This window comes from Suncus etruscus, chromosome 12 (assembly GCF_024139225.1).
Source record: "Suncus etruscus isolate mSunEtr1 chromosome 12, mSunEtr1.pri.cur, whole genome shotgun sequence".
NCBI lineage: Eukaryota > Metazoa > Chordata > Mammalia > Eulipotyphla > Soricidae > Suncus > Suncus etruscus.
This window is the reverse complement of record NC_064859.1, coordinates 63,397,632-63,415,611: the sequence shown is the minus strand read 5'-3', so window position 1 is coordinate 63,415,611 and position 17,980 is coordinate 63,397,632. Positions and strand designations below refer to the sequence as shown.

Genomic DNA, 17,980 nt, shown 5'->3' with positions numbered 1-17,980 from the left:
GAGTCCTTGTGGATGTAGTTCTTTTGGCTTGGAGTTTGAAAAACTAAGAATAAGCCTAAAATAGAAAGATATTATATCTTACTTCACAAAATGACCTGCCTAAGGTGTCTAAACATTTATATTAATTTTTAACAAATCTATAGAATTAATTGCCAACACAATTGGGATACAGAGCTTTTTAAAATACTAAAACATGAAGTTGGAGAGAGCACGAGGTTTAAGGCATTTGTCTTGCATGTAACCATTCCTGGTTTGATCCCTGCCAGCACACATGGTGATCCCTGAACATAGATGGTAGAGTAAGCTCTGAGCACAGTTGGTTATGGCATCTGAAATCCTAAGACATTACTTTATGCTATAGCTCTATATCATCCTCTCCTTTTCCTGATAATAAATTTAGATAAACTGATCATGTTTTTATTGCTATAGTTTTTATCTTTTTAAGAACATTGTGGGGCCGGAGAGATAGCATGGAGGTAAGGTGTTTGCCTTTCATGCAGAAGGACGGTGGTTTGAATCCTGGCATCCTATATGGTTCCCCATGCCTGCCAAGAAGCATACAGCCAGGAGTAGCCCCTGAGCATTGCCGGGTGTGACCAAGACAAAACAAAACACAACAAAACAAACAAACAAAAAGAACATTGTATTATTACCCTTCTTTATAGTGACCTTTTTATGGCTCCATTGTAATGTAGGGTAAGACTGTATAAGTGGAATTATACAATATGTTAACATTTCTTCAATCAACATCATGTCTTTGAGATTCAGACACATTGTATGTACTCATCAAGTTACTCCTTTTATCCATAGAATAGTCCTCCTTTGTGCAGAGTACTATACTTTATTCATTCAATGAAAGACGTTAAGATGATTTATAATTTGGGATGATTGTAAGTAGAGCTACTATAAATCTTCAAATATGAAGCCAGAGATATGGTGAGAAGTATGTGTGTGTGTGCCTGCATTCAATTCTCAGTATGGAGGAAAAATATATTTGCATTTCCCTAATGCAAAGTCTATTCATCATGATACTATTAATGTTTTTTATATCAGGCTGTCTTATCTAATGTAGCATATAATCCTCATGAAACACCTGTAAATTTACCCAATAACAATAAAAATATCTTTTGACATTGCCAAAAGTGACAAAAATTATTTATAGCCGAGAGCAACTTATATAGAATCAATACCTTGCAAAGGATTTACTGTTGGGTAAATTTGAGTTTAACGTTACGTGAAATATTTCATTATCTAATGCTCGGTGAATCAAACATATAAGTACTGGATTATTTTATTTATTTTTATATAAACTCTTTTTTTATAATTATCTTTATTTAAACACCATGATTACAAACATGATTATAGTTGTATGCTTACAGTCATGTAAAGAACACCCCCCTTCACCAGTGCAACATTCCCACCACCAATTTCCCAGATTTCCCTCCTCCCCACCCCCCTACACCTGTACTCGAGACAGGCTTTCCACTTCCCTCATTCATTCACATTGTTATGATAGTTTTCAGTGTAGTCATCTCTGCAACTGCACTCATCACTCTATGTGATGAGCTTCATGTCATGAGCTGCACCTACCAGCCCTCATCTCTCTTGTCTCTGAGATACTGTTAAAAATGTCCTTCATTTTTCTTAAAGCCCATAGATGAGTGAAACCATTCTGTGTCTTTCTCTCTCCCTCTGACTTACTTCACTCAGCATAATAGATTCCATGTACATCCATGTATAGGAAAATTTCATGACTTCATCTCTCCTGATGCTGCATAGTATTCCATTGTGTATATGTACCACAGTTTCTTTAGCCACTCATCTGTTGAAGGGCATCTTGGTTGCTTCCAGAGTCTGGCTATTGTAAATAGCACTGCAATGAATATAAGAGTAAGGAAGGGATTTTTGCATTGTATTTTTGTGTTCCTCGGGTATATTCCTAGGAGTGGTATAGCTGGATCATATGGAAGCTCAATTTCCAGTTTGTGAAGGAATCTCCATATCGCTTTCTATAAAGGTTGTACTAGACAGCATTCCCACCAGCAGTGAAAAAGAGTTCCTTTCTCTCCACATCCCCGCCAGCACTGCTTGTTTTCCTTTTTTGTGATGTGTGCCAATCTCAGTGGCGTGAGGTGGTACCTCATAGTAGTTTTGATTTGCATCTCCCTGACAATTAGTGATGTTGAGCATCTTTTCATGTGCCTTTTGGCCATTTGCCTTTCTTCTTTTTCAAAGTGTTTGTTCATTTATTCTCCCCATTTTTTGATGGGGTTAGTTGTTTTTTTCTTGTATAGTTCTGTCAGTACCTTGTAAATTTTGGATATTAGCCCTTTATCTGATGAGTATTGGGTGAATAATTTCTCCCACTCAGTGGGTGGCCTTTGTATTCTGGGCACTATTTCCTTTGAGATGGAAACTCTTTATTTTTAATATAATTTTTATTTTAATCATAGTGGCTTACATATCGTTCACAGTGATATTTTAGGTACATATTAATATTGAATCAGAGGAATTCCCATTACCGAATTGTCCTCCCTCCACCTTCATTCCTGCCTCTTATATCCTCCACCCTTATCCCTGGGGCTGCTAGAATGAGTGGTCCCCTCTGTGCCTAGCTTACTACTTAGTGATCTTACAACTGTTTGGTCATGGTACCTCCATTATTTCCTCCTCTAATTGGGAGGCGGGACTAGATAGTTCAAGTTATGTGGTTTTGTATAAACTCTTTATTTAAGCACCATGATTACAAACACGATTGTAGTCGACTTTCAGTCATTAACAGAACACCTCCTTCACCAGTTCAACATTCCTACCACCAATATCACCCCTCCCTCCTTCCCATCTCCTGCCTGTCTTCGCAGGTATTTTACTACTGGATTTTTAAAAACTATTTTATGCAGTTTTATTCATAGTTGCCAGAAATTGGAATCAGCCAAAATGTCCTCCGTAGTTGAATATATTTCAACTTAAGGAATAATAAAGAAAAATTAACAATGAAGCCATACAAATAAACCATACAATTAAGTGCATACAGTTTTTTTTTTCCCTTTTCTAACTTACATATGTTTTCCCCTTTCTCCTCCTTATTACTTTCAGTATAATGATGAGTAAGAACAACCATCATGCTTTGTTCTGGATCTCAGTCACAAAGAATTTAGCTCTTTTGCCATTCACTAAGGGCTATTTGTTTCAATATTGTGTGTATGTCTGTGTTATAATGGTCTTAATTAGATTTAGAAAGTTTTTTCTATTTTTAACTTTCTAATAATTTTTATTGTAAAATGTATATAATCTTTTATAGTTTATTAATGTTATGTGATTTTTATTTGTTTGTTTATTTTTACATGGTTATGTTGTCAAATATACCATGATCATCTTTTAGATTATTTGAGCATTCTTTCGGATGTTATTTTTATTCCTATTTTTTTGTAGATTTTTTTTCTTTTAAGCTGATGCTTAAGAGATTAAATATGCATACTTTCCTCTTTATTTTTGGCTTCTTTTTTTTACATAGTTTACTTTTGCAGTATACTTATTATCTTTCAAGTAGAATTAAAAAATCTTACCACCATGGAGTGTCTTTTTTGTCACAGGATCTTTTAAAAGTACATCAATATGCAAGGGAAACCACATCAGACAATTTTATAAGTTTTGCTTTTAATCATTAAACACACTCAAAGAATTCAAGAGAAGAATAACCTATATACACAGATATATAACCAGATATTTACCACTTCTATTGTTCTGATACTCCAAATTTTCTTTTAGTATCATTTTCTTTTTTACTCAAGATTTTAAAATAATTTCCTTAAATCATGTCATCTCAGTTTTTATTCAATCCACAATACCTTTACTTATCTTCATACCTTACGTTTTTCTGATATAGCATTCTGAATGGGTATTTTTCATTTTTAGTAGTTAATAATGTTGTATCACTTCTTTCTGGACTTTATGATTTATGCTGAAAAACCCAGTCCTTGAGATCATTAGTCTTCTCTGTGACACATTATATGTCACTGGCTGCTTTCAAGATACTTTCCTCATATTTTGGTTTAATAATGTTTAAATAGAATTAGTATGGGTGCCAATGTTAATGAATTATTCAGTTATGAAATGTTCAAATACCTTTTTATTCTTGTTTTTTATTTCTTGTTTTATTTATTTATGTACTGTTTTACTTCCCACCTCTTTGGTTTTTGGGGCACATCCAGCTGACTTCAGCATTTACTACTTATTCTACACTTAGGGATCACTCCTGAAGGCTCATGGAACCATTTATGGTGATTAAGCCAGTGATCAAACCCAAGTCAGCTTCATACAAGGTACCCCTGTACTGTCACTACTTCCTGTATATTATATCTCCTGTCTATCGCTCTGGACCTTGTTCTTTTTATTTTAAGTTAAACACTGTGGTTACAAGGTTGTTTATAATACAGCTTATTTTCACAGATAAAATTGTTCATGATTGAGGTACAGTCATACAATGTACAACAATCTTCACCAGTGCACATTTCACACCACCAATGTCCCCAGTTTCCCTCTCTTTTTCTTAATTATCTTTACTTAAACACCGTGATTACAAATATGATTGTAGTTTTATGATTACAGTCATGTAAAAAACACCCCCCTTCACCAGTGCAAGATTCCCACCACTAATTTCCCAGATCTCCCTCCTCCCCACCCCACCCACACCTGCCCTCCAGACAGGCTTTCTATTTCCCTCATTCATTTATTCATTCATTCATTCACATTGTTATGATAGTTTTCAGTGTAGTTATTTCTCTAACTGCACTCATCATTCTGTGATGAGCTTCATGTCATGAGCTGCACCTACATGGGTAAATGGGGGGAAATAAGGGTTGGGACTGAGACAGTAAAAGATTAGAAATGAGATTTGTAGGGCAGTATCAAGGTCACAATACAAGATGGATAGTATGCATATATAAACTATATGCATACAATACTATCAATATATTTTGTATGCATGGGGGCACTAGCTCCCACATGGTTTTTGGAATGGAGACCAAGGAGAATAAATTTCCAGTGACTATCCCAACATAAACCAGTGCTAGAATGGCCCACCCTCCTCCCAAAGCGCATTCCCATTAGTGTAGGGAGAGGTAGGGAGAAATCCTGATAACCCCTATAGAGTCCACCTGGACCAGAGCCCAGGGAAGGCCTGGAATCCAAGGGAGAAAGATGGGGATGGCTGGGGGCCTGCCAAGCCTCCTAGGCGAGGGAGAAGGCCTTCGGCATGGGGCCTCCCCAAACCCCATCCTGGCAAGAGCTGGCCTCCAGAATCAAAGGGGAAACCGGAAGCCAGATATCTGCCCGCCCTCCTCCCCATGCACCTCCCCCATGGAGTATGGAGGGAGGGGGGAAGCCTGAGGACACCTAAGAGTCCACCTGAACCCACTTCTGGCCATCTGAGCTGGTACTCAGTGAAGGCCTGGAGTCAGGGGAGAAAGAGGGGGATGCTGGGGGCCTGCCAAGCCTCCCAACATTCCCCAGGCTAGGGAGAAAGTCTCTGGCATGGGGCCTCCCCAAACCCCATACCTGGCAAGAGCTGGTCTCCAGTATCAATGGGGATACCGGAAGCCAGATATCTGCCGCCCTCCTCCCCATGCACCTCCCCCCTGGAGTATGAAGGGAGGGGGGAAGCCTGAGGACCCCCTAAGAGTTCACCTGAACACACTTCTGGCCTTCTGAGCTGGTACTCAGCGAAGGCCTGGAGTCAGGGGAGAAAGAGGGGGAAGGCTGGGGGCCTGCCAAGCCTCCCAACATTCCCCAGGCTAGGGAGAAAATCTCCGGCATGGGCCCCCCCAAACCCCATACCTGGGAAGAGTTGCATAAACATTTTTCAGACCTGTTATTTCCGTGTGAAAATTTCTAATTTCAGTTGTCAAATCCTCTTGATGCTTAATTTTGCTCCAGTCAAGTCTATTGATGCTTTTTTTTGAGCTCCCTGAACATCTTTCATAATTCTACTCTAAACCTCTTATTTGAGAGGATACATAGCTGTTTCCTACTTTCTTGGATTATCAGAGCAGCCATCTTGATTTCTTAAATATGGGGATGTACTGCAAAATTGCTTCATTGGTAAGGCTGTAGATTGCTTCTCACAATGTGGAGAAATGGAATTCAGGGGTTAAAAGATAACCTGGGTGCGGTCCTGGAGAGATTATGGTCCTTGGTGTTTCTGGGTTGGCTCAGCAGAAAGAAGGCAGAAAGCATGGCTGCCATCCTTTTTAAGTCTCCTGGTGCCCAGTCACATGGTAGGAATCGGCCCCACATTTATTGGGTGGGGACATCTTACCGGGTGTGTATCCTGGACAGATTATGGTCCGTGGTGTCTCTGGGTTGGCTCAGCAGAAAGAAGGCAGAGAGCCTGGCCGCTGTCCTTTTTAAGTCGTTGGGTGCCCAATCACATGGCAGAAATCGGCCCCACATTTGTTGGATGGAAACATCTTACTGGCTGTGGGGCCTAGAGAGATTATGGTCCTTGGTGTCTCTGGGTTGGCTCAGCAGAAAGAAGGCAGAGAGCATGGCCGCCATCCTTTTTAAGTCTCCTGGTGCCCAATAACATGGCAGGAATTGGCCCCACATTCGTTGTGTGGGGACATCTTACTGGGTATGGGTCCTGGAGAGATTATGGTCCTTGGTGTCTCTGGGTTGGCTCAGCAGAAAGAAGGCCCCCAATTTCCCTCTCATCCTCCCTATGCTCTCTTCCTTTCCACCCACCCCTCACTACCTGGCCCCTCATTCTTGTTTTCTTCTTCTCCTGCCAGGATTCCTGTACTTGGAAGTTACATGATTCATATATGCATTAATTCCTAAAGCTTTGGGCTTCATTTTTCGTTGTTTAAGAACTTTATATCTATTGCTCAAATAGTTAATTGCTATTATTCTATAATCTGGTTCACTAAATCTTCCTTTCCTCCTTCTGTTTTTAAGCTTTTTTTTTTTTTTTTAAGTTTTTTGGGCTACACCCATTTGATGCTCTGGGGTTACTCCTGGCTAAGCACTCAGAAATCACCCCTGGCTTGGGGGGACCATATGGAATGCTGGGGGATTGAAGTGCGGTCCTTCCTGGTTAGCGCTTGCAAGGCAGACACATTACCTCTAGCGCCACCTCTCCAGCCCCGAGAAATTTTTTGATTATTGCTTTTTCATTTCTGCAGTTATTTATGTCTTCTATTTTTTTTAATGAGACAGCACAAAAGTATAAAGGATTTGAATACAAAACTCAGATGCTTAAAAAATTAGATTACTTTGTTGCTCTCTGGGCTAAAGAGCACTAATGTGTTCAACCTCTATTTGGATTACAAGCATTGCATTAGTCTGCTGTCTCTTTAGGGAGAAAGAGCCCTACCAGGTTCTGCCATCTGTCTTAGTGTAGATGGAAAAACAAAGAGTAAGACAGAACTTTATTTTTCTTGTTTCTATTGTTTTATCATTGTTTCCTCTTGCTTTTTCCTTCTTTTTCTAGTTGGCGGCATCATTTTAAACTGCTGTTGTTCTCACCCCAGTTGTCTCATCAACTACTCTTGATTGGATACCTTCTCAGCCAGTGAAATAAATTACTAGATTATAAACCAGAGCAATAACACAGCGGTAGTGCATTTGCCTTGTATGTGGCCAACCAAGGATGGGCCCCAGTTTGATCCTCAGCATCCCATATGGTCCCCCTGCCAAGAGAGATTTCTGAGTGCAGAGTCAGGAGTAACCCCTGAGCAAGGTGTGGCCCAACCTTTCCCAAATAAATAAATAAGTTGCCAAATTAGATTAATCTTATTTGGCACTTCACCCTTTCACTCACACTGTGTCAAAACCTATTACTTTGCTGTAAGTTTCAAGTTGATTTGTGATTTATTTTTTGTTGAATTTTTATGATCTTTAAATTTTTGTCACATAATTTTATTATCTCTCTCACTTAGCCATTGGCATCCTTATGATTCTCTTTTCTTATAAAGATTATATTATTGTCTTTCTGAACCATCTAAAGAATAATTTATTGGACATTTTTGTATTATATAATTTGGAATCTTGTTTAAATTTATGAAGAATACTGATATTTTATTTTTTTTCGGGAATACATTAGGTTGTTTGAACTGTAAATTTCAACTCACCTGTTCACAGTGTTGTTCATATTAGTTTAGCTTTATTTTAGCCTTTGGAATACTATTCTGGTCTATTTCATATATGCACCATTTAGTGATTTGCCTAGCACCCTCATTCTAAGCTAGCTGCTTATTCAGTTCTCAAAGTATTTTTTGTGGTAATTAACATTTGTTTTATGTGTGGACACCTGATGATGAGCTCCAGAAGTTCATAAACAATTGAATGAAGTTTCTTTCTCATATCTACCCTCTTCATAACCTTTTACATAATTTTTGCTTCCCTCGTTTTCTAGCCATGAATATTAAATTGAGTGATTCCAGTATAATATATATGCCTCCAAGAATAACTAGCTTAAACACCACTACCAACACCAACAACGACAAAAAAACCATAAGAAGAAAAATTCTAGGCATGTTCCATAATTCACCAACTGTTTATTTTTCAGATTTCTCAAATATGTTTTTCCCTTATTCTGGTCAGGAGTTATTGCTGCAGTCAGTAGTAGAAGCAGGACTGGTTATTTCTTACATATTACCCAGAATAGAACCCATACCCTTTATTTTTAGAAAGGGTGGTTAGTTCTGTTTTATATTCTGAAAAGTAGAGATGCTAAAAGTGGTAGACACACACAAATTATCTTAAAGCCCTGATAGTTCCAACCATGATTATATGATTTAACTTTCTTGAGCTCCTGTTCTTCCATGTCTAAAATGGTATTTATGTTGTACACATTAAGATTTGATGCTTTGTTAGAAGTACTCACAAGCCCCAGAAAAGCTTTCATCCTCATATGTTTTTGTTGTTGTTATGACAGAAGGATGCATAGTAAAATGCACTAAGAGAGAGAGAGTATAGGAGTGGGGTTCAGGTGATAGCATCAAGGCCTCTCCACTTGTGCTCTACTGGTGAAGTCCTATGATCAGCACTTGTTTCAAATAACAGTGGGTGACACAGGGACAAATGTTACCAACCAAGTCACCAAACTTTCTGTCCTAGGTTTACATTGAGAATCAGCCACACAAATATAAGCACTCACATAAGTGACCTCATAGCCCATACAGAAAAAAAAATTGTACAACATAACCCTGAGTCCAAGATAGACAAAAACAAACTTTTACCATAAATTGAACTGCAATGTAAACTATATGTCATGGCCTAAAACCCCAAGACTACAGGAATACAGTGGTACTCTTACCAGGCAAGATAACCTAAGAGCTTGGAGATCTTCTCCCAAATGCTGAGTTAAAGCCTATCCTTGAAGATTATGAACACAGGGCTTTGAGCTGCCCGGACCTCCTGAGTTAACTCTTTCTTGGCCTCTAGAATGTTTTCTTTAGGATTACTGTAAGGACTAAATAAGGTGGAAAGTAATACATGGTGATGTCTGTTGTCATAGAAGTACTGTTGTCATAGAAGTACTGTTGTCATAGAAATTGGCACTTAGAATTCCATGAACAGAGATCTTAAAGAGATATATAGACTCAAAAAAAGAAAAGATGTGGAATATTATTTCTTAAAAAAAAGTTGTGTCTTGAGACATATTTAAGTAGAGAGTCTATATTATGACACAGTCTAAGGTAGCTATATACAAACAGTGAATGGGTAGAAGTAGGGGAGACACCTACCTAAGGATAAATTCCAAAGAGAAATCATTAATAAATACTAAGTCCCTGCATAACATTAGGCTTTCCAGGTGGTCTAATGATTATTTTAAAAGCTATTATTTGCTATATTCAAAATTTGAATAGACAAATTCCTGATTTGAGGAAGACCAGCTTTGAGGCCAATAGAAAACAAAAAGTAAACAAATCTATGGCTCTACCATAATGTTCCCAATTTATCTTTATATTGGAAAAAAATTGTGGTTGTGAGATAAATGAACCAAATAAGACAAAAAGAGATCTAAACTATAAAATTTAGATTTCTGATTTCTTCTAAATGGAAAAGCAACTTCCATAAGCTCCAGAATTTGAGAATGATTCAAACACAAGCTAAAATTCTAGACAAGGCTATCAAAAGTAGTTTATGATCAATAAGGAAAGCAAGACAGGAGTCTCTGTGATTATTCTGGCTAAACCTTGCTAAATTCATCATCCTTTATTTTTGGTAACTTGGTTTTTTGAGGTGAAAACCAGGCAAGTAGGTTTTGATTTTGACCTATACTTTTCTAGATTCGTGGGATATCCTTGGATATTCTTATGGACTAGCTAGGGAAATATGAGTTATTAGATGACATTCCACTAAACAGGCCCTCAAATACTTTGATCAGAACTTGAACACAAACTGGGTTCCATGATATGAAGACATAGAGAATTAATAGACTGGTAAAGGACCCAAACAGTGGGTGATTGAGTCAGATTATATGAAAATTGAGATTTGAACTAGAATCTATCAAAATGATACTCTAAAAAAGAAATTTAAAAATATCTAGTTTGAAAGAGAAAAATGTTTAAAATAATTCCTTTAGGGTTAATATGTATGTGTAGCTTGGTTGAAAATAGTTTGGGGGGTGTTAAATGATTTAATGAGGAGTGGAAATGGAGCAATCATTTGATGCAAACTAAATGTACATGCTATTCTTGCACAATTCATTATAAATAACTTGACATGTTGCCATAAGAGTAAATTCCATACTACCATACCGTACTACCAAATTCCATAAATAGATGAACACCATGTCCTGGCCCAGGCCTCAGTGGTGTTGGTGTTGCATGACACTGATAATAAATTTGAGTGCCATGTTCAGCACTAAAGCATCTTAAAATTGGTAATTGAAAGGCCACCAGGGCCCCAGACAGCATGAGGACTGAAGTATATGGTGAGAGGAAGATGACAAACTGTGAAGGCTGATCATTCTGAAGAAGAAGATGTAGCACACCTTGTTATTTATTTGTTGAAGATTATTATTCAGATTTTTTTGAGAAATTTCATATAGATATCCGCTTTACTCAGGCAGCAGAAGTTACAGCAATCATAGTGCCTATGAATTATAGGAAATTGGATCTCAGCTAACTTTCCCCATATATGTTTAGCAGATCCTACACACACAAAATCAAGCAGGACAGTTCCTTTTTGGTGCCAACACTATAAATTCATATTTCACAGAGAAGCATTTCAACATACAGTCCTGAGTAGTGATATTCCTTAGAGATGGTGAAATCGTAGCAAAGAGAAGTATTAGACAAGGACACTTGTCCTTGCCCCAATTCTAAAGACACTTATCCTCAGTTCATCCTTCCCCCAAGGCCACAATCCTTTACTTTGTTTATGTTTATAAACAAGGTGGAGTGTGTCTCAGTTTACCAGCCCATTACTGGGTTTCTCTATTTCTACTGGCACTGACTAATCTACATCTCACCCTCTACCCCCAGTCTTTATTAAAAACCTCTTCTCATGAACTGGAAGACAAATATGGCTGTTTTGAGGACCTTAGTCTCCATCTTTTATCCAGTCAGTTGGTTGCCAATAAAATTCTTGCTCCACATTTCTCTTATTTGATTGGTGTTATAGTGGTAATGGAATAGAACCTTCATGGTCCTAATGTGAATACATCTCACTGTACTGTACCCATCTCTGGAATACAGAAAGAAAGACATTAAGGTTCTAAATGAGGAACTGCAGCTGGATTGATGGCATCTTGGTCCAAGTAGGATGCTGTGGTAATCAATAGGAACATGCACAAATGTTTTCTAAGATAAGCAAAGAAGGTAGTCAAAAGGGTGTCTTGTCTGTGTTTAAAGAGAAAGAATTTCAAAGCTAGAGAAATAACTGAGCAAAATATGTCAGAGGACAATTCTGAACACCAACAGGACAATTCAGAAATGGATAGAAGAAATGAGAACTCATCAGTAAGTCAAGTTGTAATTGGGAAAGGCCAGTCTTGACTGAAGCCTGGGAAGTATATCAGCAGTCATAAACTCTTGGGAATTCTGTGAGACCAAAGACTTTGTCAGATAGGACTAAATTACATGCTGGGTGACTATTTGTAAGTATCAGAGAAAGCATTTGTATTATCCTCAATTACTAACTTGAACACTATTGTCTCCCTCCTTTACTCTGCACTGAGCCCCAGAAGTTAACCTGCATAACTCACATTATTTGAATCCTTGCCCACTGAATCGAGAGGTCAAAGAAAGTTCCAGCTAGAGACTAGAGATTGAAAATAGAATGAGAATATTATATCCCTGTTTCCTGCATTTTTCTTGTGGGGTCACCTCGGGATTTCCAGGAACCTTAACTAAAGGTCAAAACTACTTTTACTGTATACTTGCCTATCAAGCAATCTCTTTAAGGATCCCGCTTTCCCTCAAAACTTACAGTTGGTAATAGTTCCAGAAATACCTACTGTGGGGTGTTTTATTTCCCTTTCTGAACTTCTTACATTTTTCCTACAGGCTTAAAAATTAGTAAACTCTTTTTAAATCATCCTAATTCATGTAAATGTGTCATCTGTTTCTTAGTTGAATTTTGGTTGACAGTATTATGAATGGACTGAAAAGATGAATAGATTATTATTATTATTATTATTATTATTATTATTATTTGGTTTTTGGGCCACACCCATTTGACGCTCAGGGGTTACTCCTGGCTATGCTCTCAGAAATCGCCCCTGGCTTGGGTGGACCATATGGGACGCTGGGGGATCGAACTGTGGTCCATTCCTTAGCTAGAGCTTGCAAGGCAGACACCTTACCTCTAGTGCCACCTTCCCGGCCCGAATAGATTATTTTTAAAGTGCTAATATTTTATGTCTCTGAATTTCTTAACCTATATTTATTGTTAAACCTAAGGATGATCAAGATGAACTCTATATACCTGTAAATCCATACTGAATATTTTTACGGTGAATATAAACTTCCTGAGAGACTTGTCATTTGGTTTAGTCACATAATCTACACATCTATTCTCTTATAAGAATTTATGCTTTCGGGATCAGAGCGGTGGCACAGCAGTAGGGCGTTTGCCTTGCAAGCAGCTGACCTAGGACAGACCGCATCCCCGGCATCCCATATGGTTTCCCAAGCCAGGAGCAATTTCTGAGCACATAACCAGGAGTAACCCTGAGCATCACCAGGGTGTGGCCCAAAAACCAAAAAAAAAAAAATTGGTTTTTAGGGCAGCTGTAGTGAGTAGTGTGCTTGCCTTACACACAGCCAACCTTGGTTTAATCACTAGTACCACATATGATCCCTAGAGCTCTGCCAGGAATGATCTCAGAATTGAAACAAGAGTAAGACCTGAGCACCCCTGGTTATGGCCGCCCCAAATAACAAACAAACAAAATTCCTGTTTCCTAGATGCATTGCGGTATTGTTTACTATTTTCATTATGTCTACCAGCTGAGATATTATCTTTACTGCTCTTATATCAAATAGTAAAATAAAATTCATACTGGCCAAACATGTACAGCCCAGACCTTAGATAAGTTTATTAAAAAAATCATAATTAATCTTAAATAATTCATAGAAAAGCTGTTAGACCATATTGTGACCCTTTCTGAGAAGACTACATAGTTGAGGCTTTTCATAATAAAGCTATTTCAAGAGTGTCCAAGAACCTCAGGCAAAGAAGTTGAAAAGTCTGGGTTGTCTAAATGACTGTAAACAGCATGATTTTAGAGTGTAATCATCAATGAAAGATGTATTGTCTTTTAATGTGAAGGTCATCTCCATTTGACTCTCAATATAAGAAGGTTTTGTTGTTGCTGGACTTGACTTTGAGATGATCTTACTTTTAAAGAGTCATAATGTTTTAGAGATACACAGAAAAATTCTCATGGCTGAACCCAAATGACTGAACATTGCTTCATAATAATATAGAAAGAAGGAAGGGATGGATAGGTGAAGATTTAAAACAAGATCACCATAAGTTGGCAAATATTAAAGTTGTATAAAGAAAAAATAAAGTGTGTTGGTATATTCTCTTTGTTTTTATATAATTTTAGAATAATTTAATATTAAAAATGCAATGAATATAAATAATTTATAAGTTACTTTTGTTACAGGTCAACTCATTTCCTTCTTTTGTTGTTTTGGGGTCATACCTGCCAACTCATTTCTTATTTCTTGATGTAACTGATATCATGAAGAAGTTTTGTGTTTAGATTTTAGAGACATAATAGTAATAACTATTGAAAAATATTAAAATTTAAATTTAATATTGAAAAGTAAGGTGGAAATTTATGCATGAATGTTTTTATGAAATCATATAGAATTATATGAAAAGTTTATGAAATGTATTTATGAGCATTTAATTAAATCATTCTCATTAGAAAAATTCCCAGATATTATTATTATTCAGAATGTACTTTTAAAATATCATAAAAATTTATTATATGTAGACTTTGATTCTAAATAAAAACTGGAGATAGAACTGGGTGAGTTTACAGCTAAGACCAAATGGGCTATGAGTTTGCTCTAGTCCTTTGAGCCATTTCCCAGACACCATAGAGTATGTTAAAAAATATAGAACATATGCCACATACTCTAAAGCTAACCATTTCACTATCTTTTGTAATTTTATGAAAATGAGTATTAAGCTATTTCTCTCATCTTTTTTCTACATTTTATAATGATTCCCCTTTTTCTCTTTCCTTAGTTTTGCCTGTTATATGGAACCAACTTGGTTTTCCAGGAGCGAGCCTGGTATCTAGAACATAAATATTTGACTCCCACGGACAGCATGAGGATTAGGAGTCAGGTAAGGTTCCTTCGAGTAAAGAAGAAACTCATTGTATATCAGCTATCAGTTCTTTACTTTCTTAGAAAACAGTCCTATCAATCTACCAATTTAATGGTTTTCTTTTAGGAATTTCTTTATCCCTGGCACTTTGCATACTTGCTTTTATTATTTACCATAATAATGTATTTTGGAGATTACATGACAAGGAAATTATTGATTGAGTATGAACTTTCTGATGAGAAAAGAGGAAAAGATCTAAGGTGTTTTCCTTGTTTGGGCTCCAAATGTGTACCACGTGAATTTTGATTTTCTCTACCTTACTAAAACTTTTAATCTATTTTTCACAATAGGAAAAGTTGTGACATTTTCCTATTTGTACAGTTAAATTAAAGGGGAGGGTTGATTCAGTTGAAATGGAGGGCACAGAGGAACCTCCAGACAGGGTTGAAAATGTGAGCAAGTGGCAAAAAACAAAAACATACCAATAAAAAAAAAAGCCTGTAGAGCCTGCCAGAATAATACTACTGTACAGTGGATGCTGAAAAACCTTACATTTTTTTTCAGGAGGGCAGAGAGTGCAATGAAAAGCATTTTAAAAATATCTCAATTATTGATTGATATAAAACAAATGGACCAAACTTAGAAACAACAGCTCTTTATTATTTCTTGTATCTCTGAAGTATGCTCAGAGCTCAGTTGAATGGTTCTTCTCTTCATGTGGTATCTGTGGGAACTAAGAACTCAAAGTGACTTTTTATTTTTTGTCTTCCTCCTCAGTGGGGTGATGGGGACATATGAAGGCTAATGGGAAATTGTATTTTTTCCCTACTGTGATCTTCCTCCCAACATAGTAGTTACAAAGATGTCATATGTTGTAGTTGATGGCTGAATTACAAAGAAAAGTAGAATATGACACTTATCTAGGGCCAGAACAATAGTATAGCTGTTAGGGTGCTTGCATTGCATGTAGCAGACCCAGGTTTAGTCTCTAACAATTCATATAATCCCCCACACCTTCCAGGAATAATCTCTGAGACAGAGACAAGAGTAAGCCCTGAGCACTGCTGGATGTCCCCCACACACACATAGACCCAAACCAACAATATGACACTACTCTTAAGGCTGAGCTCAGTATTTCTCAACTTGTGGCCACTGGGCAGGGACTTGTGGGAGAGAGATTCCAAAGGGTTGGCAGATTAAAATTGGATTGATGGGGGCCGGAGCAGTGGTGCAGCTTTAGGGCATTTGCCTTGCACATGCTGACCTAAGACGGACCACGGTTTGATCCCCCAGTGTCCCAAATGGTCCCCAAGCCAGCAATTTCTGAGCGCAGAGACAGGAGTAACCCCTGAGTGTCACCAGGTGTGGCTCCAAAACAAAACAAAAAAATGAAAAAAGAAAAAAGAAACAAGACCAACAAACCATTAGCTAAAATCTCAAAGAAAGGGAGAGGATGAAAGGGGGAGATTATTACAGATACTATGGAAATGCAAAAGGGTAATCAGAGATTATTTTGAGAAACCCTATGCCGCAAAACAAGAGAACAAACAAGAAATGAAAAAAATCTTGGACTCCTATAACCTCCCAAAGTTAAACCAAGATGATATGGCATATCTGAACAGACCAATCATGTTTGAGGAAATCAAAATGGTAATCAAAAGTCTTCCCAAAAACAAAAGCCCAGGCCTAAATAGATTCACTAGCGAATTCTTTCAAAACTTTCAAGAGGAATAAAAAGCTGCTTGGAAAAAGATTAGCATAGAAGTCATATGAGAAAATGCCGATGTCGGATAGGACCATGGAATAAAGCTGGTTGACTCCTGAAAAACCTTTCAAGAGGAACTAAATGAGAATATTTTTGTTTGTTTGTTTGTTTTTGGGTCACATCCAGCAGCGCTCAGGGGTAACTCCTGGCTCTATGCTCAGAAATCGCCCGTGGCAGGCACGGGGGACCATATGGGATGCTGGGATTTGAACCACTGTCCTTCTGCATGAAAGGCAAACGCCTTACCTCCATGCTATCTTTCCGGTCCCGAGAATCATTTTAAAGCTCTTCTAGGAAACTGAAGAAACAGAAAAACTCCAAACAGTTTTTGTTAAGCTAACATCACCATGATACTAACAACAGAGATGTCAAAAGAAAACATGAGAACTACAGACCAATATTCCTGATGAATTCAGATGCAAGTAACAAACAAACAAGCAAAAAACCCTCTTTACCCCTATGTTAATCACAGCACTATTATAATGGCCAGAATCTGAAAACAACCTGGTACCAATAATAGATGAGTGGCTAAAAGAACTGTTAAATTTACACAATGAAATCCTATGTTGTGAAGTAATGAAATTCAGTCTATACATGGATGGACATGGAGACATATTATGCTGAGTGAAATGATACAGAGGGGCTGGTAGACATGAGTGATGGGATATAAGAATAAAAGACAGTATGGAAATAATATCTAGAGAAAACAGAGATCCAGAGACAACAGAGATGAGTTCTGGGCTTAACAGTTTATATGAAGCTTGCCACAGAGAGCGGATTGTACAGTTAGAGCACTATCTGCAATGACAACTACCATGACATTGAAATTGAAAATGGCAGAATGCCTATTTCAGATACAGGCAAGGTGTGTGATGTGGGAGAGAAATGGAGGACATTGGTAGCATGCACTGGTGAATGGTGGTATACATTCTATGACTGAAACCCAAGTTTGAACATTTCTGTAACAACAGTGTTTAAATAATATTTTTTTTATTTTTTATTTACTTTTTGTGTTTTCTGGGCCTCACCCAATGATGCTCAGGAGTTACTCCTGGATATGCTCTCAGAAATTGCCCCTGGCTTGGAGGACCATATGGGACGCTGGGGGATTGAACCACCATCCGTCCTAAGTTAGCAGACGCAAGGCAGATGCCTTTATGCCCTGCACCACCACTCCAGTTCCTAAATAAAAAAATTTTAAATTATTCTTTTAGTTTCCATTTTCCCATAACATTTGGCATCACTGTTTCATAAGAGCTTTGATGCCAGAAGAGTGTTTGAGCCAGGTATTTTTGTTATTTTCAGCAGCAATGTTGGGAAAGAATGAAGATAGAAAAACTCTGGTATCAGCAATAGAATGTACTTTCAATATCATAACACTCACTCCTAAATGCACCTCTTTGAGTCACTTAC

The 17,980-nt window shown here is 37.6% G+C and overlaps 1 protein-coding gene across 1 annotated transcript in view; it reads left to right on the top strand.

The window, feature by feature from the left end:
• ACOXL (acyl-CoA oxidase like) overlaps positions 1–17,980 on the top strand; it is a 424,916-nt gene that overhangs the window by 368,764 nt on the left and 38,172 nt on the right. The window contains 1 exon segment of the mRNA XM_049784649.1: positions 14,719–14,820. Within this exon segment, the coding sequence (XP_049640606.1) occupies positions 14,719–14,820 (102 nt within the window).